Raw genomic sequence first — 26,651 nt, forward strand, 5'->3', positions numbered from 1 at the left:
CTCTCATTCTTTTCTTCTACTCTCTCTCTATCTCTCTCTCTCTCTCTCTCACTATAAAAAAATCATGATTGTTATTAATGTAAAGTTTTATTATGTTTTATGTAGAGATATGGCATTAAATATTTTAAAGTTGACCTATGACAATAATAAAGCACATTAAAATACTTTCTATATCTTTTTTTATCTCATTGAGTGTTTTAATATTGATAATTTGTATGGCAAATGTGAATGTAATAATGATTTTTTATTGTCTAATACTTTAGTGTGTGCACATAAATAGAGTTTATAATATTGATATGATTGGCTTGCTAAGCTAGAAATGTTTCATTTATTAGACCATTGCCTTTAAGATTGTAGAGAGAGTTCTAGAGAGAGAATATATGGACCTAAGAGAATTACATACTATATTAGCCTTAAAATAACAAAGAAATGTGCTTAAAAAGTAAATTGCTCTCTTTATGGTTGCCAATACTAGACTTTTAGAGAGACAATAATATGTCTTGCTAAGAGTAAATTGTGTGTACTTTTTGCATAAACGAGGTATCGAGGTCTACGTGTATATAGTGTTGGTATACAATTGGGTTATTAGGGTTATGTGTTGCCATATATATAGGCAGTGATGTGTGTGAACACACTTAGGACCGCCGGCGCACTTTTTCCCTCTTTAGGAGGTTTTTTTCCCCGGCTTGTATATACGCCCATTATTCTAGGGCTAACTTATCTTTTGTATATTGACACAATCTAATACACTTTATCTTGTGTGCATTTTTGCTTCTTCTTCTCCAAGCTTTGTGTGCTTTCCTGCAACCCTAATTCCAATAATTGGTATCAGAGCAGTTAGGCATTTCCATTCTCTCTCTTTTCCTCCTTTCGAGACACCTCGTTCGGTCATGCAATACAGCCAAGGATACTTGGCCATTGCTCCTTGGGAAATACCAAACATGCATTTCAAGGTTTTAAGATCTCCAGCCAGGTGCCATTCAACCTCATATTCACCATATCCTTCTACATAAAGCTTTTTCCCATTCGACTGCTGTGCTGGATAGTGGAAGGAAGCTCAGTCTGGTTAAAGTACCACTTTAGAATTTCATAGGTCTCTGTTGGAACCTGTTAACAAGAGGCCAATTAAATTGTCTACAACATCTAATGGATAGCAACATAATATACTTTTTTTAAAAATGGATAGCACGTCACCTCAAATGCAGCCAGCCACCAAATCTCATTTTCGGATTGTACACTAAAGTGCCTCTCATCAGCATTACTGATACTTGCATCCAAAGCTCTATTCATTAAAGTCAAGCTAACCCTTTCCAGCTTCTGTCCTTTGATCACCTCACTCTCATCAAGTTTTAAAACAAATTTCAGCCTTCCATTGCACTCATGTACACTGATGTCATAAAATTTCACCATAGCTATTTGTAATTTCCGAACATCCATAATGAAATTGTTGAACTATGTAAGCTCTATGATTTTCTGTTCCCCACTCTTTTTAGTCACTGTCAATGTACTAGACACGTGACAAGGCTCTCCAACAAGTTCGACCATTCCCAAGTTGAGAATATTTTGAGCTTTGTTCACGTGAAATGGTTTTGGAATGAAAATTACTGTTTTTTTTTCAAGCTTAGAATTTAAACCTTCTTTAACTTTATTAAACAACATCCTGTAAGACTTTGTGCTTATGCCAGCCATGTCACATATACCTTGTGCATCTGCAGGAGTGAATGCTTCACTCACCTTCTGCAAGGATTGCTTTGCTATGTCTGATCGAAGTCTTGCAAACTTAGGATGATGTATTGCTGACTCCACGATGTCTTTTGTCAGAACTTTGCCAAATATATCAGAACCTTGCTCTTTTGGACCCACAACATCTGTGACCATCCTGAAGCAACAACGATAGCTATTTCAGTCCATCTAACTATACCACCCCCACACCCAATCTCCCATCTCCAAAAAAAAGGAACTAAAGATGAAAATGAAAAGTGAGTGATCAAAGAAATTATAGATCCCAATGCCTGCAAGCTTTTACACGACGCTTCCATTGGCCATCTCCAACATTGAGTTCTTCTAATGGTTTGAACTGTCTCTTGCGTAATCGAGCACCCAATGGCGTGTCTTTCAAATATTGTAATTTTTTGTTGAACTTTTCAAGTTGTTTTCTAAGGTGTGCATTCTCACTCTCCAAAGTGAAATTATTGATTTCTCGAACTGCCAAAATTTCATTCTTCTCTTTAATAGTGTCCTGCATCTTACGAATAGTCTGCTGCAAATGATCAATCTCTTTTTGTAACCCAGAACAAACTTTTGCTTTGTCCTCATATGAAGCTTGCAAAGCTGTTGTGATCGATGCCAAGTAAAAATTCGCACCTTCAAGCATTTTTATTCTGGCATCTCTATCACTCAAATGTCTTTCAAAGATACTTTGACATTGGCCAAACAATCTTTTGCAATATCCAAGCAATCCATTTTCACCCTCACACAAAAACTTGAAGAAACTTGTCAACCCAAAGAATGATGGAGATTGAGAGGAGGTTGGATCTGGTGGGTAAATACTACCATCCAACCATAGGTCCATATTTTTCTTTCCTTCATTTCGAAGCTCAGTAATGTGGGCTTCGCATGCTGGCCTAGACCAATTTCTCTTACAGCAGGGAGCATAATCGGCTTCTACTTGAAAGTGGATGTCCACCTTTTTCTTCTTTTGTTTCACAGGTTCCATTGCATTGTTCTGTGCTTTAACAACACCAAAAAGCATCATGAACTCACACTTTAACCAAAAGAAACCAAAGATATTACACTTATCTCCCGTGAAGAAGATTGCTTCATTAAAACCAAAAGACAACATCGCTAAATAATACCTCCTTGTCCATCCAACAAACTTGTTGGTATCCTGGATGCACCAAAATGTACACAATACTTGTAAGCACAACTCTCACTTGAAAAAGGTAAGAAATGGGATTGTTATTCATGCACAAGCAGGTATGGCGCATGAAGAACAAATTCTTTTCCATCCTTTTTTAAAACTTGCCGCCTTGAGAAGAAGAGAAAATCAAAAACTTCCCGCTCAAAACAATTCGGATTTGGAGTGGTTATGGTTGTGGTTATGGAGTCGGAAAGACAATGAGGGAGACAATGCAAGATGATGGGTTGGGACGAAGTTTGGTTCAAGTTTGGTAAGCAAAGTTGGCTTGGTTCCATTCAAAAGTGTAATGAAGAAAGAGAGTGGTGACTTTTTTCAATAAAATAAGGCATCATAGTGGGAATAAAAAACTATACTTAAGAGGCATTGTTTTGAATTAAAAAACACCCTACATGTCAGTTAATGGAATAAAGAACTCAAAAATGACGCACCTAACCTCCAATATTATATGTGGGTTTATTGGCTTGCTTTGTCCACATCACCATCCCAAGGAATCTCTTACAAGGCCCCTTTTTGAGTCCAAATTTTCCCTAATGGTTGAAACGAAAGCCAGATGGCAGTGTTGATCGCTATAAGGCTAGACTTGTTGCAAAGGTATGGAGATTTGCATGAGGAGGTGTATGTATCGCAGCTCCGTGGTTTTGTTCAAAGAGGGCAGGAAAACAAACTATGCAAATTGAAAAAGGCTTTATATGGTTTAAAGCAAGCTCCACGAGCTTGGTATGAAAAGATACATGCATATTTGACTGCACATGGTTTTCAGAATAGTCCAACAGAAAGCACCTTGTATCTTAAACATGTGGATGATGTACATCTAATCATTGCTCTCTATGTCGATGACATGCTGCTCACAGGACCAAATGAGAGTCATATTGCTGATTTTAAGGCTGATTTGAATGCCTCTTTTGAGATGTCAGATTTGGGACATTTGCATCATTATTTAGGGATACAATTTAAGCAGTGTGATGGAGGTATTGCTTTGTCTCAGACAAAGTATATTGAGACATTGTTGCGGAGATTTGGCCTTGAAGACTGCAAGCCTATTCCTACTCCAATGGAGACAGGTTTGAAGTTGAATCTTCATGATGCTGGAGATCACTTTGATGTCACACTCTATCAGACAGCTGTTGGTTGCCTCATTTATGTATGCATTACGAGGCCGGACTTCAGTTTGCAGTCTCACAGGTGAGCAGGTTTATGCATAGCCCACGGTCTCAGCATTGGAAGGCAGTTAAACGCATCTTTCGCTACTTGAGTGGCACCATACATCTTGGGTTGTTTTATCCCAAGGGGGGATCGTTGCCGCTAGATTTACATGCTTTTTTCGGACTCAGATTAGGCTGGTTGCTATGACACAAGAGTATCCACAAGTGGTTTTTGTTTCATGCTCGGTAGCTCATGCATATCTTGGTTGAGCAAGAAGCAACCTACTATGGCCACTTCTAGTTGTGAAGCTGAGTACAGGGCAGCTTTCACAGCTACGGTTGAGTGTGTGTGGCTCAGACAGCTTATGGTGGCTGACTTGGGTGTTGGACAGGAGTCTGCCACCTCTATCTTCACTGACAGTCAGAGCGCATTGGCAGTTGCGAGAAACCCAGTTTTTCATGCTCATACAAAGCACATTGAGGTGCATTATCACTATGTCAGGGAGAGACTCTAGCAGGAGAGATCAGCTTGGCCTATGTGCCAACACAGGACAACCTCGTCGATCTTTTCACAAAGGCGCTTCCTCATGAGAAGTTCGAAGCTTTCCGCAAAGCTTTGGGCTTGCTCCCCTTTGTGGACTGATCTACTTCGGGCATGGCACTCCCCTATACATGAGTGCCAGCTCTCGTTCACACCATCACTCCCAGGGGAGATTTGTTGCCATATATATAGGCAGTGATGTGTGTGGACGCACTTAGGACTGCCGGGGCACTTTTTCCCTCTTTAGGAGGTTTTTTTTCCCGGCTTGTAAATACGCCCATCCTTCTAAGGCTAACTTATCTTTTGTACATTGACACAATCTAATACATTGTGTGTTGTGTGCATTCTTGCTTCTTCTTCTCCAAGCTTTGTGTGCTTTCTTGCAACCCTAATTCCAACATGGCCATCATGATTTTGATAGCTTTACACTCTCTACTAGAATGAGAATAACTTATTTAGCCCCTAATTAACCACATAAAATGGTGAAAATTAAAAAAATAGCTTTGGTTTGGTAATCAGTGAGCATAGAAAAAGATATTGAGAACCACATGAAGATGTACAAGGCCATCCTTTTGATCTTTAATTTACCTTAATTTAACAAAGGAAATCAAAAATTACATGCATTTTGATTTTGAAGGTTTAAAATCAATTATGTCTTGTATTTACATCATCTTCCTTCCCTTGCATTCTTCACTTTGGGAAAATACCATTCAAGGAGACCAACTTCATGATGTATTGGGTTGCCTATAGAGCATCTTAATTCCATAATATTTCCATCCTAATGGAAATTTTGATCTACGGCCGATTTTAAGGGATTTAAATTTTAATATTCATAAAAACCTTCAAATTTTAGGAAAAATTTGACAAAAACTTTTAGGAGGGCCAGAGGGGTGCGAAATGGCCTGTACGAGGCCCCTGTACATAGCACTTTTGCACCCCTCTGGCCATCACAAAAATGGCATGTATGAGGCTCCCGTACACAACAGTTTTCCACCCCATGCCCTTCACTATGATACATCTTACAATTAAAAACCATGTTATAATTAAAACCCATGTGGGCCAGTAGGGTGCGAAAATGGCCATTGCACGCGGCTCCAAGGGACCTTTTTCGCACCCTTCTGGCCCTTTACTGAAACGTGATGGAAGATATATTACACGATTAAATCAATTAAACAATGAAATAGATAATCAAATATGCAAGAGGAAGATATAAAACACATCGAAAAATCATTAGTATGAAAAGTTGAGATACATTAAAAATTGAGATACATCATATTTCGTTTCCCTTTTCTCCGCGATACGACGGGCCCAACTGCATATCCTTCACCATTATGGTGACCCGCTTTACATGGATGGCGCGCAAGTTTGTCGTCAAATAAATTAATAAGATATGCTTCAGCGGCTTCCTGTAAGGCCTCCAGGGGCAACAGACTGCATCCGGCACTCCATCTTGTATTCCCATAAAATTTCTTTACACATTCGTGAGAAAGGTGCCCTCCGGATGAGAAGCTCCACGGACTTCTAGTAGTGTTATATCTCCTGGAAAGCCTTGTACACTGAGCGTCTCCTGCGCAAGCAGGGCCACGAGAAAGATGATCGATGTGGGACAAGGTCGTAGGGGGCGAGGCCTGTAATACGTCGACTTCCTTTTGTTTCTTTTTGGGGCCGATGCTTGTTCCTCTTGCTCCCCTTCCTGCTCTTGCTGTTGCTGTTGCTCTTTCTCTTGCAGTTGCTCGTGCTCATGCTGCTCCGCTTGCTCCCCTTGCTGCTCTTGATGTTGCATGTTGATGGGTGGCAAGGTCTTTCCCCCTACAGCTGGGTGGTTGGGAATCTCTGTGTATGCCCATGAAGGCTCCCCATAATTGGTGTCGGTGTCGGTTTCTGTAGCGCTGCTGTCTTCCGTGCCGTAATCCACCAACTTTACCTGTTTGCTTGGCCAAGATGAGCTGGCTTGCTCTGTCAATATTTTTCTTGAGTTTGCGGTTGTAACGCTCCAAATTCTTGTTTACATTGTCCTTCAATCGGGCGTGTCATTCTTCGCTCATCTTCTTCACTGTTTGCTTTGTTCGCGCCATGATGAGGAGAGCTGAGGGTAAGGATGAGGGTAAGAATGGGCAAAAATAGAGGTCGACCTTTATTTATACAAGAAAATACCATCATTGTAATAATCCTTAAAAAATCCTAATTTTAAGAGGTCACTCATGCATATGCAAACAAATCGTACGCATGCTAAATGCATGGGACATCATTCGAATAAGCGTTACAACCGCAAACTCAAGAAAAGAAGAAGAAGATCATCGCACCACTCTCTAGCGTGGATGGCCTAGAATGATGAAACACCACACAAATCCAAATGGGAGCCACTGTCTCCTCAAAAATATCAGTTCCTTCTATTGGAAGATATTGAAAGAAATTGTATTCCATAGGCAACCCCAAGATCCTGAGGGGCCCACCTAGGGACTCTAGCGGGAGATCCCTCACTAGGGAAGCGGTGATGGTCATCTCTACTAGCTCCGAGATTCGATGAATCAAATGGCGGATGGATCTCGCCACCTTCCTTTGCTCTCGGTCGGGTGTTGCTCTGGAGAGGATGAGTGTCTGTGATCTTTGTGAGCACTCCAAGGAAGAAGATTTTTGGGTTGTCCGCTCCCACCGGGTGGCTACCAACAATCTTGCACACCAAAGTAGAGGCCTCTAGAGATGCAACTATCGTTAACGAGGAGTTGGATGTCCACTTCTGAGAAGGATAGGCCAGGGTCGATGGCCTCAATCGGGGATGACGGAGCGGTTGCCATGGAGTCCTCCTGAGGGGTGAAGACCAGAAGGGACCGAGGCTTGCCAAGTGAGAATTACCCAAGAACAAAGAAACTACCTGAGAGAATGAGGAACGGAGAGACAATGCCGAAGGGGGCATTGACGGCAGAGAGGGGGGTGGGCGGGGGCGAAAGATGGGGGTGCATGCGGGAAGAGGGGGGGGAGAGAGCGTAAGTGCGAGGGAGGCGGCAGAGAACAACGGGGGGGTACGCTTGGTTTTCAGCAACAGACTCACAAACAGCTTGAAGAGACCGTTTTCGTTCTAATGCTTTCACGCATAGCATGGAAGAGAGGCTAAAATCTCTATGCTCACGCCATGAAGAAAGAGAGGCTAGATACCTCCACCTCCATGGCCATACTTGTATGCTTCTATGGATTGGCTATGGAGAAGAGGGGAGAGAGTCTCGATAATTGAGATAATTCTTCTTTATTCAACGGTTGGAGCCCTTCTTCTTGACACTCACTCTGAGAATTCTATGAATTTCTGCCTTGTGTCCTTCCATTATATCTGTCTTTGTTCCTTCTATAGCTAGCAAATTTTGACCTGTTCAATGATGTGAATTTTGTACATAAACCAAAAGCCGATAATCATCAGTGCTATGCATGCCTGGGTTTGAAAAGCCAAAGCTGAGTTGCCCAACCATTTTACTCGAAATGTACACTGCTGCTGTCTATGCAACAGCTCTCTCTGTCTCTTTCTCTCCCGAATTTTGAATTTCTAATCGCCTCTTTTTGAAATTTTGCTTTTCCAATTGCTCCATGCTCCGTATGCAACACCCTTCTGTCAATGGAATTTTGCTTTTATAATGGGGGATCGCAAACCTGCAGTTTGAGATGTGGAGATGGCGTAACCTACAACAGTTCGTGATTGGAAGATCAAATAACTGGTGTGTGTTCATCACGTCCCATAACCATCGCAGAGGAAACCTCTCGGCCCTTTTCCATATATTTAGCTCGCCTCCTTTCATCAATTTCGGCTTGTATCGATCTGTAGGAGACTCGCCCACAACCATCAATGCTTTGATCATGCCTTGCTTCGATATAATGTTCTCCTTGATTGTCTCTTTCACCTTGTCTGCCTCACTTGCAGGACCCGCGATATGAAGTTCAATATACTGTAAATGCTTTCTCAATCCAGTGAGTGTTTCCTCCGTCATCACTGGGTTGTCTTCTTGCATCAATTTTAGTGAAAGCCATTTTCTTACATCATGTAGCCAAAATCGAAGTTTCCGATCAGCCCTCCTCTCAGCTTTTCCTGATGCCAGCGCATCACTCCACATCTTCTCCATTTCACTTTGAATCAACAGATCAAGTTCCTTGATTATCTCTTGCATCCCTTTGAGATGTGGAGGCCTGACCTCATTTTCCTCTACAATGTTAATCATGAGACGTTCAATATACTGAAACTGCTCTGTCATTTTAATAAGCGGTCGATACTCTGTATTGCTTTCACGTGATGTTTCCTCCATCAATGGCTTGTCTGCTTGCATCAGTTTTTGTGAAAGGCATATTTCCAGCTCTTGTAGCCATTGGCGTGCTTTCCAGCATCGAAGTAGCCCCTCACACTTACAACCTTGACGATACCTCATGGATGCAGCAATCTTCTTTCCATGTCTTCCACGCGCCAAGCCGGCACTCCACAATTTTTCCATTTCACTTTGCATAAAAAGATCAATTTCCCTCACCATCTCTTGCATCCATTGGAGATGCAAATTCAGTGTATTCCTCATCTCAGCTTCCTCTACAACATTACTCGCTTGCTTTGCTAGACAAAACTTCAACTGCTCTATTGATATTGCTACTTTGCAGGATCGTAGCCAATCCCATCTTGACTGCTTGAATCCTTCTTGTGTATTAATCTCAACCCCATTTTGGAACTTCCATCCTCTGCACATTTCCAAAGCAACCAATCTCTCTGCAAGTGTTTCTACTGCTGGCGATATGAGCATGACCCCTTCACCCATGGGTCTCTTTTCCCACATTGCTACCTCATCAATCTTTTCAAGCTCTGTGCATTTGATTGATTCAAGAGCTCGCATTTTTTCCCACATCCTCACTTCCTCAATGATTCTCTCTTCCCAGATTTCCAATTCATCATGCATCGCAATATTTCGAGGATCAATTGCAGTTAAAAAGTGCAATCGCCTTTTTATCTCGTTGGCAGTTGCCTTTTCACACATTTCCATTATTTCTTTTGCTTTTCCCAGCTCTGGACATTCCATTTCGTCCATCCTAAAATATCGCCGCAAGCGTTCACATAAAGTGTCACAATGGTTGCACAATGCATGAAAGGTCTGCTCTACAATCCCACCTTGGGAACTCCCAATTTCAGCAGCTTTGTTTATGTCATTCCAAGACAGCTGTCCTATCTCTTCATGTCCCACAATTAAAGGCGCCACATGCCTCTCCCATTGCAAACAGATTTTTGAGTTGAGATCTTGTTCTGATTGAGTTATATTTTTCTTACCTTTCAAAAATTCTTGAACCCAGTGCAGCGCTTGGTACAGACTACGATTAATGTCAATGCTTTCCTTGGTTTCCTTGTGTGTAATAAAAACCCGCTTGTGCAGCACTTCCCTTGAGCTTTCTATTTCACTACTCATTTCAACATCATGAAGTGGAGTCAGTGTAGATGTGTTATTTAGAGTAGATGCCTGCAACATGTGCTGTCCATCGGACCTGTACAATTCCCAGTCCCATGCCACACGAACCCTCTGCACTGAAAGCAGTCTCAAATCCCTCAATCCTTGCAACTTCCAACAAATCTCCTTCACCACCACATTTCTGCAACTTGCAATGCTTATCTCTTCTATGGATGCAGGAAGTCCCATATCCTCAGCAGAGGCACACAAGATGTCAACATATTCATGAAGCAACTCCCGATTATCTGAGTTCAGCAAAACATCCACATCACTCAGCCTCAGCTCTCGAAGATTTGAACAAGCTCTCAAGTCAGGCAGCCTGCTCACTGGACAATCCCATAGATCCAACACTTGAAGAAGAGTTGAAATCTCTAGAGTTGTTATGACTGTGTTGGAAAGTTTGTGCCATAAAGTTAAACGCATGCATTTGACATTGCAGAACATATTATTGCAACCTTGAACACTCAGTAGCTGAGGGCAGCCCCTTTTATTGACTGTAGACAGACGAGCATCCCCAGTAATCTCCACACAAGTCAAGGATCTGCAAAACCAGAGAGTAAGGCAATCCAAGCTCTGACCTCCGCCCAGATACACATACTGTAGATTGTCATTGTACGAGACAGACACTGATGTCAACATATCACAATTCCTTAAAGTTAACTCCTCGAGCTTGGCACATTTTGAAATGCCCACAGATGCCAACAACTCAGACTCACCTGCATGCAATTCCATCAAATTTTTGCAAGATGAGACATACAGCCACCTCAAGCCGATTAGACCCCTCAGATCCAAAGTTTCCAATGGGCATATGCTCAACTCCAAACTAACCAAGCGTGGCAGCCCATGTAAGCAAAGTGTTGCTAGCTTTTCACAGCTCCTTAAGCTTAGGAGCTGTAGATTCATGCATGCACTTAATTCAAGCCTCTTGAATCTTGCTTCCACAAAACCAGCCCTCTCAACGATTCTGGCTAAAGCTTTAATTGATAATTCCTTTGGAGCAGCTTCTCTGCCTCTCTGATAGACGAATCTAGAGCTGGCCTCCACTCTAGCCTTTCTTTTAGCAAGCTCGTGGTGAAGGTCATGTATGCAAGCTTTTTCATCATCCATCTTCCAAACCTCCAAAAGTGATTTGACTCTCAAGATATTCAACTATTACAAAAGCCAAAATAAGTGTCAAAAAATCTAACATTGAAACTGTGAAATGCAAGTATATAAGCATCTTACTAGCTCAGTGCACATACCTTTTTCTTGATACGATCCACATCGCAGCCAAAATAGATGGTGTCACTTAGCCACTTGCTTATCTCATGGATAGTGTGGAGGTTGTCAGGAGTAAACAATGCTATATCCAGAAACATATCTCTGATTTGTTGATCAGGCAATTTCAGATAACTTGTTTCTATGGCAGAGAATAAAGGATGCTCTATATCTGAAGCCTCGTGAAGATCTAGATCACTCACTCTCCAAGAGGAGGGATTGCTTCCCAACTGTGCCGCCAGTACCTTGAGAGACAAGGGGTGATAACCTCCAAAATCACAGCGCTCCACAGTTTGATGAAGGATTTGCTCCTGCTCTTCAGTTAGGAGTTCGATGCTTGGAAGATTGACGCGATCCAGGACTATGTCAAGAGCTTCCGCTGCAGTTACACTGGGGCAAAGCACGCAACAACTCTCTGATATCCCCAAGGATCTCTGCAGGACATCTTGACTGCGGGATGTCACCAACACCTCGCTGTCTGGATGAAATCTGAATCTGAGAAACATACTAGCAGCCTGTATTGACTCCTCACTATCAGAGACATTATCCACCGCCATGAAAATCGCTTGCCTTGGCATGCGCTCTCAGAGACAAGCTAGCCCCTGGACATGAGAAAACATGCAGCCTTGATATTAAAACTGCAACAAGTTTGATGCGTGCAAATGTAGAACTTTCTAGCCAGCTACTCATTTGACTGAACTTTTCATACTTCAAAGGATTGGAGTTTACTGGCCATCAACAACAAGCTCTTACAACATTGTTGATGTATGTAGAATTTAGAGAGCTTAGAGAAAAATGGCCACCTAAGATGGTCCTCCCCATCATCAAAAATATGTATAATGTGAAGAGAAACTTAAAAACCATCTGAATGTTGTTGGGGTAAAGGCACTATGCCCACCCTTATAGTGTATACAAGCCCATAAGTTATAGTACATAGTACACTTAGTACTTTTAATGTACTAAGTGCACTATGTGTACTAGTGCAATATACATGTGTGATAGGGGAGTCACACACTCATATGCTTATGAGTTGACTTATCCCCACAACTCTCTCTCTCTCTCCCTTGCTTCTCTGTGTGTATGTCTCCCACATGAAAACCTAACCCTAATTATCTCTCCCATTCAACTGGTATCAGAGCCTTGGCAATCAGAACTGCAAAGATCTGCTGAGCTCTCGCCTCTCGCTTCTTCAGAACTGCAGAGACCTACAGGAGCTAAGTTTGGATAGCTGTTACCTTCCTCGAAGAACTCTGGTACGCCCACTCACACCTGCATCTTCGAGCAGCAGCCCAATATTCCTTGGAGCAGCAGCACACGTCCATACTTAGGCGAAGGGCAGGCATCCAATGAAGGCGGACACGCAAGACAGCAGCACGTCGACTGTAGAAGGTCGCAGGCAGGCGAGCGAAGAAGGAGTGCAGCGGCATACCCATTCGCACGTAGCAAGGCGTAAGGCTGTGTAAACACTGGCCACTAGGCGAACACAGCAAGTCGTTGGTCGACGGCTGGCTACTAGGCGAAGGCGAGCGGCCCTCAACAGCGAGCGAACACGTCTATGAGGCGAACTCAGGCGAACACGCTCCAAACATGCTTGCAGGCGTACGGTGTGTGCGCTTACAGCTTGTAGTTCCCTCCGTCGGCGTCCCCGGTGCTTTCACGCCACGCAGGCGTTGGGCGGATACGCCTCGCCACAAGGCGTATTATTGCTGCGAGCGCTTATTGCTCCGACTATGAAGCTAGGGGAGCAGCATGGCAATCTGGTTAACCAAAGACCTTCCCATGATGTAACCAGGCGCAGCCAGCGCTTCACAGCAGCAGCAGCCAGCTATCCGTACAACTGGTAAGCGTGAGGAGTCCTTCATCAGCACAATTCTTTCTGCAGCAGCATCAGCAAACCCCCCTTTTCCTGCAACAAAAAAGTCAAAAAATTACTTGAGGTATTTGCTTCAATTTTTTGGAATTTGCATGTCCAATTTGCAATTGAGCAGGTACAATCATCAATTGAGCAGGTCAGGTGCCGAATTGCTCAATTTTTGAGCAAAATTGGCAAAATTGGGTGACATTGGTCACAATCAGGATCAATTTGCAGGAAATTGGATGTCGAAATTTGGGGCTTTTGATGTAATTGTGCAATTAAGCATTCATACATGCTGTATGATGTGAGAAATCACACTTTCGGGCAAAATTGCAGCAAATTGTAGTGCAAATCAAGGGGCTTTTGTGCCGATTGGATTGATTTGCATGCAGGCAATCGCATTTGATGCTTTGGGCAATGTGTTGATGCCTGACAAGCACTCAATGTGCCTGTAAATCAAGGGGCTTTTATGTATTGCATGTATATGTGGCCAGGGGGAAGCATCGTGACGACTCTGGATGCCCCCATGTGCGTCAATGTACCATGTATGATCAGAAATTGATCTTAAATCAAGGGGTTTTTCAAGATTTTATGCTTGTTGAGCTTGGCAAAGCAGCAGGCAAGACTTTTATGCCTTGAATCCTCAGAAATCAGCTTGCAGTCAAGGGGCTTTTGCCCAATTTCTGTTCGGAACTGTTGTATGCAGTGTTCGGGACTGTAAAAGTCTGATTTTCACTCTTTTGGACAGCCAGGAGAGCATTTATTGCTACTGTACCTACTGGTACAGATTTGGCACACCTTTGTGCAAGTTTTGGCATGGCTGTACACTGATTTGAGTGAGGAAAAGGTTCAATTTCAGCTGCTGTACTTGTCGGTACAGGTTTGGTACATCACAGGTGAGCACTTGGTACTGTTGTACAGTACTTTGGAAGGGCAACAAAGCACATTTAAGGTGCTGTCCTAAATCTGCAGCAACCAGATTTTGGTGATTTCATCACATACAGTGGGAGTGGAGTTGCATTTGTGCTTCCGCAGTGGGAGATAATGCTTGGGAGAACAACTGTGAGCACTTTGTGTGCTTTTGGTGCAGTGTTTGCACATTTTGCAGGGAGTCAGGCATTGACAGGTTGCATATTGCTATGGCAACCACAGGTGAGAGCTCTTCATTGCTTCACATCAAGAAGCTTGAAGGCTCACATAATTATGATATTTGGCAAACCCAGTGCTATAATGTGTTGCTCCAGAAGAAGCAGCACAAGCCTATCAAAGAAACGGGTGTAAAGCCCGCTTCTCTTCCTGCTGAAGAGTGGGAAGATATGGATGAGCTGGCAAGATCTACTATCATGTTGTCTGTGTCAGACTCTTTACTTTTCAGCATTCGTGAAGAGAAGACAGCTTGGGGAATGTGGCAAAGATTGCAGGACTTGTATGCCCAGCAAAGTGCCTCAAGCAAAGTGTATTGGTTGAAGAAACTCATAGGTCTTCAGATGAAGGAAGGGGCGTCTATGGCAGCCCATCTAAATGAGTTTAATGGTATTGTCAGCCAAGTTATAAATCAAAAGTTGGCAATGGACGATGAGTTCAAAGCCACCTTTCTCTTATGCACTTTGCCAGAGAGTTGGGACACATTCAGGACAGCCACTAGCAATTCGAATGCTATGCTGTCATATGCAGATGTTGAGGGTGCTCTTCTTCAAGAGGAGATGAACAGGAAGAACAACTCTTTTGAAAAGTCCAATGCAATGAATGCACGTGGGAGATCCCAACAAAGGGGTAAAAGCCAAGAACGGGTAAGGAGCAAGTCCCGCTCCAAAAAGGACTTGGAATGCCATTATTGTGGCAAGAAGGGACACATCAAAAAGCAATGCTACAAATGGAAAAATGATCAAAAAGAAAAGAGAAAAGGCAAAGACAAAGACAAAGATGAAGCCAAAGATGTAAAGCCAAAGGGCAAAAGTGGAGTCAAGATTGAAGAAATCAATGTGTCACATGCAGGTGACAGTGAGGATGAGGTCCTATTCACGTCTTTGATGCCCGTTCATGGATCATTGATTCAGGTGCCTCCTTTCATGTCACAGGTTGCAGAGACTTGTTTGTCAGGTATACTGCTGGCAATGAAGGAGTAGTTTATTTGGGTGATAACCATGCATGCAAGATTCTTGGCAGAGGTGATGTGAGGCTTGTGTTTTCAGATGGCTCACAGCTTATGCTCCATGATGTCAGGCATGTGCACTCATGGATCATTGATTCAGGTGCCTCCTTTCATGTCACAGGTTGCAGAGACTTGTTTGTCAGGTATATTGCTGGCAATGAAGGAGTAGTTTATTTGGGTGATAACCATGCATGCAAGATTCTTGGCAAAGGTGATGTGAGGCTTGTGTTTTCAGATGGCTCACAGCTTATGCTCCATGATGTCAGGCATGTGCCTGAGATCAAGAAGAACCTGCTTTCTACTGGACAGCTTGATGATGCTGATTATGTTACCACATTTGGTCGTGGAAAGTGGAAGATTAGTAAGGGCTCACTGGTTGTTGCCAGAGGCTCTAAAGTGGACACTCTTTACTTCATGCATGCAGGTGTTTGTCACCATGCTAATGTAAATGCAACCGAGCTGCCGGAAATCTCTATGTGGTGGCATAGCCGGTTGGGACACATGAGTGTCAAAGGAATGGAGCAATTGTCTCGTTTGGGTTACTTGCCTTCTCTAAAGTTTTCAAGTTTTCAGTTTTGTGAGCATTGTATATATGGCAGGCAACTCCAGTGCCCCCACAAGAAAGCTCTTGGACAGAAAGATGCTCAGTTAGAGCTTGTGCATACAGATGTATGTGAGATGCCTCAGCTTTCTTTGGGAGGGGCAAAATATTTTGTGTCTTTTATTGATGATGCCACACGCAAGGTGTGGGTTTATCCTCTTCGTTTGAAGAGTGATACATTCTCAGTGTTTCAGAACTTTGTTGCTCTTGTTGAGAATCAAACTGGCAAAACACTGAAGGCTTTGCGTTCCGACAATGGTGGAGAGTATATGTCCAAACAGTTTCAGGACTTTTGTGATGCTAAAGGCATCAAGAGGGAGCTCTCTACTCCTTATGATCCTCCACAAAACGGGACAGCAGAGAGGATGAACAGGACCATTCAGGAGAAGGTCCGTTCTATGTTGTCACATGCTGCATTACCTCATGGTTTTTGGGCTGAAGCTGTTATGACAGCCGTTCATCTTATAAACAGGTCACCTAACACGAGGCTTGGTGGGAAAGTGCCAGAGGAAGTATGGACAGTGAAGCCTCCGTCATACAAGCACTTGAGAGTTTTTGGTTGCATTGCGTACGTGCACATACGCAGGGAAATGCGCACCAAACTTGATCCTAGTCTCACAAATGCATATTCCTAGGATATGGTGACAGAGGTGAAATGGGGTATAGACTTTGGGATCCCGTGAATAGAAAGATTATACGCAGCAATGATGTCATTTTTGATGAAACATGCATGTATAAAGAGCCTGCAAGGCAACAGGAGCTTGGCAGAGTCATCTTTGATGATGATGGACATCATGGACAACAACCAAGGGCTGTAAATCAACCATTACAGCAGCAAAACCAGCCCTTAAATGGTGCTGAAAATGGTCCAAATGGACAGCCAGAGATGGCAGAAGATATCCCTATGGATATCCCACAGTTAGAGGAGATACCAGGCATGATTTTTCAGCCTTATGGCATGGAACAGGAGCCACCAATAGGTGATATGCAGGCTGGACAGCAACCTGCAAATGATGGTCATTGGGTACGGAGGTCCACAAGACCCTCCAGAGCCCCTGACAGGTTTGTTCCAGGGGTTGACTACTTGATGCTTACTGACTGTGGGGAGCCTTCATGTTATAAGGAGGCTTTACAGAGGGCAGACAAGGCTCTTTGGGAGCGTGCCATGAAGTCAGAGATGGATTCTCTGCACAAAAATGGAACATGGAAGTTGGTGCATTTGCCTACAGGCAAGAAGGTTTTGCCATGCAAGTGGGTTTACAGGCTCAAAGTTGCACCAGATGCAAAGCCAAGATACAAAGCCAAGTTAGTGGCTACGGGCTTCAAGCAGGAATATGGTGTGGACTTTGATGAGATCTTCTCTCCAGTGGTCAAAATGACCACACTTAGAGCTGTGTTAGCTTTGGTTGCACATGATGATCTGGACTTGATTCAGATGGATGTGAAGACTGCTTTTTTTCACGGTGATCTCCATGAGGAGATATATATGCAACAGCCAGAGGGTTATGCAGTGAGTGGAAAGGAGAAGCTTGTATGCAAGCTGAAAAAGAGTCTTTATGGGCTCAAACAGGCACCAAGGGAATGGTATCATAAATTTGATACATTCATGAAATCCCAGGACTTCAGGAGAAGTGACATAGATCACTGCTTATACACCAAGAAAGCTTTGGATGGCAGTCTATTGATCCTCATCTTGTATGTTGATGATATGTTGATTGCCGGGAAATCTCGTAAAGAGATGGATGCCTTGAAGAAGATACTACATCAGACCTTTGATATGAAGGATTTGGGTGATGCAAATCACATTTTGGGTATGCGGATACTTCGGGACAGAAATCAGCATGTGTTGTATTTGTCTCAGAAGGAATACATTGGCAAAGTTTTGCAGAGGTTCAATATGGACGGGGGGAAGAAGACTAGTACTCCTTTGCCTCCATATGTGAAACTCAGTGCTATGGACAGCCCACAGTCAGATAGTGGCAGGGCTGATATGGCCAAGATTCCGTATGCTTCAGCTTGTGGCAGTCTCATGTATGCCATGGTTGCTACTAGGCCGGACATTGCATTTGTAGTGGGAGTGGTTTCTAGATACATGGCCAACCCTGGCAAGAAGCATTGGGAAGCAGTGAAAGGTGTCATGAGATACCTGAAGGGCACACAGGATATGTGCATTTGCTTTGGCAAACAGGATGCATTAGTGCATGGTTACACGGATTCGGATTATGCCGGTCATCCAGATAACCGGAAGTCTACTACCGGTTATGTATTTACATTCACAGGAGGTGCTGTGTCATGGATATCCAGGATGCAGAAGTGCACTGCCTTATCTACTACAGAGGCCGAGTATATTGCAGCCACAAAGGCTTGCAAGGAGGCATTATGGCTATCTCGGTTAGTGGTTGATTTGGGTTATACAGGGGATATTCCATCATTGTGATAGTCAGAGTGCCATCCAATTGGCAAAGAACCCTGTCTTTCATGCAAAGACGAAGCATGTGGATGTGAAGTATCACTTCATCAGAGAGGTGATAGAGAACAAGCAAATTCAGCTTGTTAAAATTCACACGGATGACAACCCGGCTGATCTGTTGACAAAAAGTTTGCCTTCGGAGCGGTTTGCTCATTGTAGACACTTGATGGGCATTGGATGAGGCCAATTTCAGCCTTGATATGGCCTTGTATATTATCATGTACATGCTGATTTTTTTTTTCTTTACTTAAGGGCACTTTGCCTTTAAGTGGGAGGTTGTTGGGGTAAAGGCACTATGCCCACCCTTATAGTGTGTACAAGCCCATAAGTTATAGTACATAGTACACTTAGTACTTTTAATGTACTAAGTGCACTATGTGTACTAGTGCAATATACATGTGTGATAGGGGAGTCACACACTCATATGCTTATGAGTTGACTTATCCCCACAACTCTCTCTCTCTCTCTCCCTTGCTTCTCTGTGTGTATGTCTCCCACATGAAAACCTAACCCTAATTCTCTCTCCCATTCAAATGTGGCCATCATCTGACCTAAAGTATTACCCTCTTATGGGGCTTCTGCCTACCAGTGGTTCGCACCTGCCCTTGATGAACCACCAGGGGTCACCCAGCTGCCCCCTAAGCTGGAGTTTGAACTGTCATTCCAGGGGCTGCTTAGATTCAACACGAGCCCCTAGAAATGGTTGCCATCAGTTAAAGGCTTCTTAAATACATGACTGTACCACATTTACGGGCTGGGTGGAATATAAAGTCACTTAATAATTAGGTTCAAAATTGTATTGAAAGACAGCATTTGGAGCCCTCCTGACTGCCGTCTACAGCCTGCAATAAATATAGTCACGTAGTAATTAGGTTCAAATTGTATATATACCTAGATGAATCAAGGAACATGCCCAAATTCACCTCTTAGGAACGTGCATATTAGATACTCATGGTAGTCTGTCAGAATATGCAGCGGAGATGAAGACAAGATCTGAAAACACCTAGAGCAAGTGCACAGCAAAAAAATGCAGAAATGAGAGAGAGAGAGAGAGAGAGAAGCGTATAACTCTGCTATATACACAAGAAAATCCCGGAATACAAGATATGGAGTGTGGGGGGCAAGGGGCCATTTTATATGGCCCCAGGCAGCCAGTCGGCCTGCTGAAAAACAGCCGACAGCCATCATGACTTGTCCACGACCTGCTCCCTCTAGTCGGCCAGCAGTAGACACCTGTGGGCCAGCACTGGACAGTTGGCCAGCATACAGGGGAGAGCCTGGGGGCAGCAGAGCAGTCATACAACCCTCCACATCAAGGGAAAAAATAGGGAAAAATATGGAGAGTGGGGAAAAATGAGAAAACACCTAAATCGGGTGGGCACACCCACAACACAGGAGATGACTGCTAACACCCCCTCTCAGCTCTTGGATGTGGAACCAACCCCAGTGAACTGGAGTGCCACCGGAGCATAGCTTGAGATAGAGACTTCGTGGAGAGGTCCGCCGCATTGTCCTCCGTCGAAAAATGAAGAAGCAAGATGCCACCAGCCAAGATCTTCTCACGAACAAAGTGATATTGTATCTCTATGTGCTTGGTCCGGGCATGGAAGACCGGGTTCCTAGCAATAGCTATACAGCTCTGGTTGTCGCACTGGATGACTGGGCTCCTTCTGTGGAAACCCAATCTCGCCAAGCAAAATCCGCAACCACACAAACTCGCAAGCAGCACCACAAGCAGCCCGGTACTCTGCCTCTGTCGATGACAAGGCAATAGTTGGCTGCCTCTTAAGGCTCCATGAAACCGCTCCTAAGCCGAGGGAAAAACTGTAGCCTGATGTGGATCTCCTCCCCAATCCGAGTCACTCCAACCTTGGAGTCGGACTCCATTCTTCAATCCCCCTCCTGTGTAAAAGAGTCCTCACAAGGATCTTTCACTGTAAGCTTCGTGTTCGGGTCCATCGGCGACGTGATAGGCTTGCAATTCTCCATCCCAAAGGCCTCAAGCAAACTCATGAACATATCACTGCCGAGAGACAAAGAACCGGGTCTGCCAGATCTCCAATCCCAAGAAGAAGTGGAGTAAGCCTAAGTCGGTCATCTCAAACTCCTTTGACAAGGCAGCCTTCGTCACCACAATGTGCTCCATATGACTGCTAGTGAGAATGAGGTCATCCACATAAAGGATGATCAGCGTGACCATGCCGCGTTCCCGAAAGAGATATAGGTTGGGATCTGCAACCGATCTCTAAAATCTAGCCCGTAGAAAGAAGGAATCAATCTTCTAATTCCAAGCCCTGGGAGCCTGTTTAAGACCATACAAGGCCTTCCTCAACCTATAAACCATATCCTTTGATCCTGGAACCTCAAAGCTTGGAGGCTGCTCAACAACATACACCTCCTCCTGCAGGTCACCATTAAGGAACGCAGATTTCACATCCATCTGATATACGAGCCACCGCGGAGAAGAAGCAAGGGCAAGAACGGTCCAAATCGTGGTCATCCTCGCGGTCGGTGCAAAGGTATCCTCATAGTCGATGCCTCGCCGCTGAGCATAACCCTTAGCCACAAGTCTGGCTTTGTGTTTGTCCACCGACCCATCTGACATATACTTGGTCTTAAAGACCCACTTGACACCAATGACAAACTCTTTCGACGGCCTCGGTACCAACTCCCAAGTGTTATTCTTCTCAATGGCATCCAGTTCCACCTGCATGGCTTTCCTCCAAATATCCTCTGCAAGGGCTTCCTTGACGGAAGTGGGCTCTTTGTCCCGCATGATACAAGAAGACATCAAAGCATAGTTTGCCTGTAAAAGCTCCGCTGAATGACTTTTATCACGAACTCTGTGCGATCTTCGAGGTCCGTCCTCTGTGGTCCATTCGGAGGGAAGCTCCATGACACTTGACTCCCGAAGGGTGTCCACCAACCACCAGGGTACTCGAACAGAATGCGGAGCCTCCTGCTGTTGCGGGGGCTCATCTCCAGCTGCGGGCTCGACCTCCTGAACTAACTGAGGTTGTCAAGCTGGAACGATCGACTGGGAATCATCATCAGACTCCTCTGGGTCTCCAAGAAGTGGCAGCTCATCAACAGTGGAAACCGGAACATGCTCATCAAAGACCACATCCTTGCTGACAACAACCTCGTTCCTCTCTGGATCATATAACATGTATCCCTTGGAAAGAGAGTTATAACCCACAAAGATAAGCTTTTGGGACTTCGAGTCGAGCTTCCCCCTCTGCTTCTTCGGAATGTGAACATATGCATCGCTCCCAAACACACGGAAATGGGAGACATCAGGTTTCCTGCTAAAATATGCCTCAAAAGGAGTCATGTTCGGTACTGAAGTCGTCGAAGAACCGTTGAGGATATGGACAGCCAAAGCCACAGCCTCTCTCCAAAGTGGACGAGGAAGATCACAATGCTCCAACATCGTCCTCGGCATCTCCACCAGTCCTGTTCTTACGTTTAACTACTCCATTCTCTGACGGCGAACCTGTATTGGCCAGCTCCCTCTTGATGCCATGTTCCGTACAAAATCTCACGAAAGCATTTGAAGAAAATTCACCTCCTTTGTCAGCCCGAAGAGTCTTCACCTGCAAGCTAGACTCTTTCTCCACCATTACATCAGCCAATCAGAAGCAGGCGCATCATGCCCAGCTTGCTAGGAAAAAAACGCAGCATTTAATGTGATTTTTTTAGCATTTTATGCTGGAATTTCAGCCGTGGGAGCATTAAATGCTGGCCGCCTGGCTTTATGCTGGCCGACTGCTGTAGTAGGAGTACTATAAAAGGGAGAGCCCACAATCCCATCATTTCATCTCATTTTCTCACCAAGAGCTCAAGCATTAAGAGGCTAGACAAGCCAAGAAGGTGCTAAGCAAAGAGGTGAAGGATTTCAGATCAAGGGCAGGGAATTTCCAGCCAAGAAAGGTCCAAGATTTCTGTATTTTCTCTCAGATTTACATCATTCTAATAAAGCAAATACACCATCCGTGGTGGGGGCCCTACAGAGGGTATTTGGAACCCAATAATGTGTCCTCTCCATCTTTCTCTCCCTCTCTCTATTTTCTGCACATCTCCTTACAGTTTGTGCGTTAATTTCCATCGCGAAAAAAGAGTGCTGATTTCTGAGTATTGAAGTTACCGATTCTTCTCTGAAGCTTCCGCATGTTACAATCTTGCACACCTCATGCACTAACAACAGATGAAAACCAAGGACTGAAACGTAAAGAACACAAGAGGAATGCTTCCCCCCTCTACCATCGGGAATGATCTCCATCCGGCCCTCATTGTGTATTGGTATGGTGGAATTGTCGCCAATAAAAATGCGACCTGACTGCCGTTTCAGATCCAGAAAGAAGTCACGGGGAGGAGTCATGTGCCTGGAAGCACTACTGTCAAGAATCCATTCCCAAGTATCCTTTGCGGCGAAGCCAACTACCTCCTCGCTCGAAGAAGATGGAGCATCCGTGTCCATCATCTCTAAGTGCACAAAGGTTGGAGTCTTTGCAAGTGAAGCTGAAGAATCAGCACTCTTCCCAATCCGCTTGGGATACTTCCTCCAATAGTGGCCTTTCTCGCCATAATCATTACAGGTCCTCTCAGCCTTCAGTTTCTCTCGGTCTGAGTCGGGCTTCTTCTCAGAAGACTTCTTCGATGAAGCCTTCCCTTTGCCCTTGTTGTTGTTATTACGGCCTTTCGACCGTTGGCCAGTTAAGGCCTCAGAACCTCTGCCCTATGAAGAATTCGTGAATTGCTCTTCCTGGTCCAAGACCATGGGCACAAGCTCCTCCCATGTGATGGTACTGAGCCTGCCAACACTGGTAATCAACGAAGAGTAAAAGGCTGAGTACTGAAAGGAAAAATGTGACATCAACGTTATGGCCATATCCTCTGACGATATCTCTTTCCCAACCTCGAGAACTTCCTGCTGAAAAGCCTGCAGCTTGTTAATGTGCTCCCGCATCGTCGACGACTTTGCAAGATTCATCACCCGCATCTGAACTTCCAAGGAGATTCTCTTCATGGGTGATACGCTGTTGTAGAGGAAGCCAAATGCTACCAAATACCTTTGGCCAACATCATATACTTTATGTGGTTGATCACCTATGGTGTGCAATTGAGGAAGATCAAAGAACGGACTCTGGCATTGACACGATCCCATAACTGTGCGTGTGCCTCCCGTTCCTTCCGAATAGAGAGTAACTCCCCTTCCTCTAACTCCGGCCGTGAAACCCCAACAACAATGAAATCAGCCAAGTCATAAGACTCCAAAACAGATTTCATCATTACCTTCCATATGCCCTAGTTGTTCCCGTCCAACTGACGGTCCACCGGGAACATGGGGAGTGTCAGGATCTTCACGTGCTTCTCAGCCATCTCAAGTAAATCTGCCATTGCGGGCATGTAACTGAAAAGGGAGGGAGGGTGGGAAAAAATGAAGAACTAAACCTGTAAGTGGCTGTCCAGCAACACGGCCCGCCTTTCGCTTGCTTCTCCTCTTCCCGTACGGCCCAAAACAGTCCTCCAATCAGCACTACAAACAGCCCCCCTCTTGCTCACACAGATCCCAAGATCTTCCAAGAGCCTAGAGCTCTGATACCATGTCAAAATATGCAACAGAGATGAAGACAAGATCTGAAAACACCTAGAGCAAGTGCACAGCAGAAAAACGCAAAAATGAGAGAGAGAGAGAGAGAGAGAGAAGCGTATAACTTTGCTATATACACAAGAAAATCCCAGAATACAAGATATGGAGTGTGGGGGGAAAGGGGCCATTTTATATGGCCCCAGGCAACCAGTCGACCTGCTGAAAAACAGCCGACAGCCATCATGACTTGCCTACAACCTGCTCCCTCTAGTCGGCCAGCAGTAGACACCTGTCGGCCAGCATACAAGGGAGAGCCTGGGGGCAGCAGAGCAGTCACACAACCCTACACACCAAGGGAAAAATATGGAGAGTGGGGAAAAATGAGAAAACACCTAAATCGGGCAAGCACACCCACAACAGAGGCCCTGGTGTAAATATACAGACAAGAGATGACCACTAACATAGTCAACCCACAAGACTATATAACTATAAACTCCATTATGCATAGTATGGACTAGATACTATGACATCCCCACTAACGTCATCACTGCCCAATAGTGGGTGTAGAACTCTGTATCAAGATATGCTCTCACACACACACACTCCACACACACACACACACATAAGAGCATATATTCACACAAAGCCCTTCGTACTGAGTTTCTGTCTCAAACCTCCAGAGATGCAAGGCAAACTCAGCCATAATGAAGCCTAGCACTAAGGGAAGTAGCAAATAGAAAAAAATAGTATAGCAAATAAGTAGTTGATAGGGCAAATGCACCACTAAAGATAGAAAGAATTAGCACAATATCAAATTAGGTTCAAATTGTATTGAAAGACGACATCTAGAGCCCTCCTAACCGCCATCTGCAGCCCACAATAAATCCCTGGTAGCACGAGGTAGCACGAGCCAGATGACCACCACCTGATCGAGCTCGTTGCCCCTGGTGGCTGCCCCTAGCCATAAATGTTGCATTACACACCATCAAAGTAAACATAGAGATTTCAAAGAGAAAAATACCAAATGAGAACAGACTAATGATTCTCCACCAACCATACCTAGCCATAAATGTTGCATTACACACCATCAAAGTAAACATAGAGATTTCAAAGAGAAAAATACCAAATGACCTTTGACCATCACATACCCACTACTAACACAAGGTTGTGACTCCTACCAAAAAGAAACAATAAAGAATTGTATCACTCTAGCATTTGACCATCATATACACACTACTAACACATACACTTGACTTCTAGAGCTCCATAAATATTTCCCTACTTATTCTTTACCTCTTCCTTGGTGTTGATGTGTATGTTGAGGAAATCTTCATCGGCTCTAGTGAGCTGCTTGAGAGCTTTGCGTTGAAGATTGACAGTGCTGATCCCTGTGCCAAGCTCTATGTGACAGACTCTGCCCTCAAATTTGCTCCTCAGAGAATCAGTGAGGATCATGCAGAGTGTGGTCTTGCCTACACCTCCAATGCCATACACACCAAGCACCTTTGTGCTCTCACAGATCTTGGAACTTGTTGGAACACTCGGAAATTTCAAGAGTATTTCCTGCAAATGCAAGCAAAGTGAGCGAAACATTTTCACATCAAAGTAGGCTAGAACTTGAAAGAGCACTATGTATGCGAGTAAAGCGAAGAAATGTCGACCATGGCGAAGAACATATGATAACAGTTGGCCCAAAATCAACAGAGTACTGTGTAAAGTGAATGGATGAAAACTCAGAAAGGTACTAAGTTACACACCTCACAGAGACGCTCTTTGCCTTGCACATGGGAGACATCAGATCGAACGTCAGGAGGCATCATCTTCAGAACAGCTCGAACGATATCTTTCCTTAATGACACATCTCCATCATAGGAGCTTTTGATCAGCAAATTCACTGGCTTCAAGGCTTGTATAGCATTTGCCCACTCGTTGCAATCTAGGCGGCCGTCCTGCTTCCCCCAATCCTTCCAGTGCTCCGACCATTTTGCAGTGTTTTGGAGGTCTTCTACGGAGAGGCCGAGAAGCACTGGAAGAATCCGCAGATCTTCTCTGGAATTTTGGGCCTGTACAAAAGCAGCCAGCTCGAGCATAGGCCATTTCGACCTGGTGAAGAAATCCGAGGAAAGGAGGACAATGGCAAGCAGGCACTCGCGTGCAGCCTTGAAGATGAGATGAGGGAACTTCTCTCCCTTGGGCAAGCTGTCTTCACGCCTGTCAAAGAAAGGGTAGTAACCCCAGCTCTCCAGGTCTTGGCAAAGCTGCTCTGCGAAGTCTTTCTGCTTTCCACTGTGACTGATGAAGATCTTGTGCTTTGGTAACAACTCAGGGGAAGGGCTAGATGCCTTGTGCTCTGCAAAGTCTCTCTCTCTCCTTGAGGCTATCTCCCAAGCATACGAAATGGAAGGGCAGCTTGAAGAGGTTGCAGCTTCCATCACCCTCTGAGTTTGTAAAGCCCCCCATTCATTTCATCTCCCAAACAAGCATAAAAAGTTTATGGCCTCATGCCTTGATGAGTTTGGCAAGCATTAAGAGGTAGTATGCCCCCAAGACTTGAGTGAACAGTAAGAAGTGGGCAGGCAGTACATCCTCAAGAAGAAAATATGTATTTCTTTCACACTTTCATCTTGATTTTTTATTTCTCCCTTTGATTTTAGAAACCTTCAA

At 44.3% G+C, this 26,651-nt stretch overlaps 2 protein-coding genes across 5 annotated transcripts; both read right to left on the reverse strand.

Annotated features, from left to right (window-relative positions):
* Positions 1–1,822: 1,822 nt before the first annotated feature.
* On the reverse strand, positions 1,823–26,651 carry LOC147640764 (disease resistance-like protein DSC2). Of its 4 annotated transcripts, none has more exons than XM_086814928.1 (3): positions 25,745–26,651; positions 25,281–25,550; positions 1,823–1,879 (listed from the first exon to the last, which is right to left on the reverse strand). In XM_086814928.1, the coding sequence occupies exons 1-3, from the start codon at positions 26,417–26,419 to the stop codon at positions 1,838–1,840; spliced, it is 987 nt and encodes a 328-aa protein (XP_086671054.1). In that variant the 5' UTR covers positions 26,420–26,651; the 3' UTR covers positions 1,823–1,837. The 4 variants fall into 4 exon arrangements, with proteins under 4 accessions (XP_086671054.1, XP_086671063.1, XP_086671080.1 ...); XM_086814937.1 differs by lacking the exon at positions 1,823–1,879 and adding an exon at positions 5,812–6,689 and having other exon boundaries at positions 25,745–26,650; XM_086814954.1 differs by lacking the exon at positions 1,823–1,879 and adding an exon at positions 11,301–11,918 and having other exon boundaries at positions 25,745–26,650.
* On the reverse strand, positions 7,827–11,894 carry LOC147640765 (uncharacterized). The gene is made up of 2 exons (XM_086814916.1): positions 11,301–11,894; positions 7,827–11,208 (listed from the first exon to the last, which is right to left on the reverse strand). Exons 1-2 carry the CDS (start codon positions 11,892–11,894, stop codon positions 8,089–8,091), a joined length of 3,714 nt encoding a protein of 1,237 aa, XP_086671042.1. The 3' UTR covers positions 7,827–8,088.

Source organism: Cibotium barometz, chromosome 2, assembly GCF_041138505.1.
Source record: "Cibotium barometz isolate CiBa-2024 chromosome 2, ASM4113850v1, whole genome shotgun sequence".
NCBI classification, from domain to species: Eukaryota; Viridiplantae; Streptophyta; class Polypodiopsida; order Cyatheales; family Cibotiaceae; genus Cibotium; species Cibotium barometz.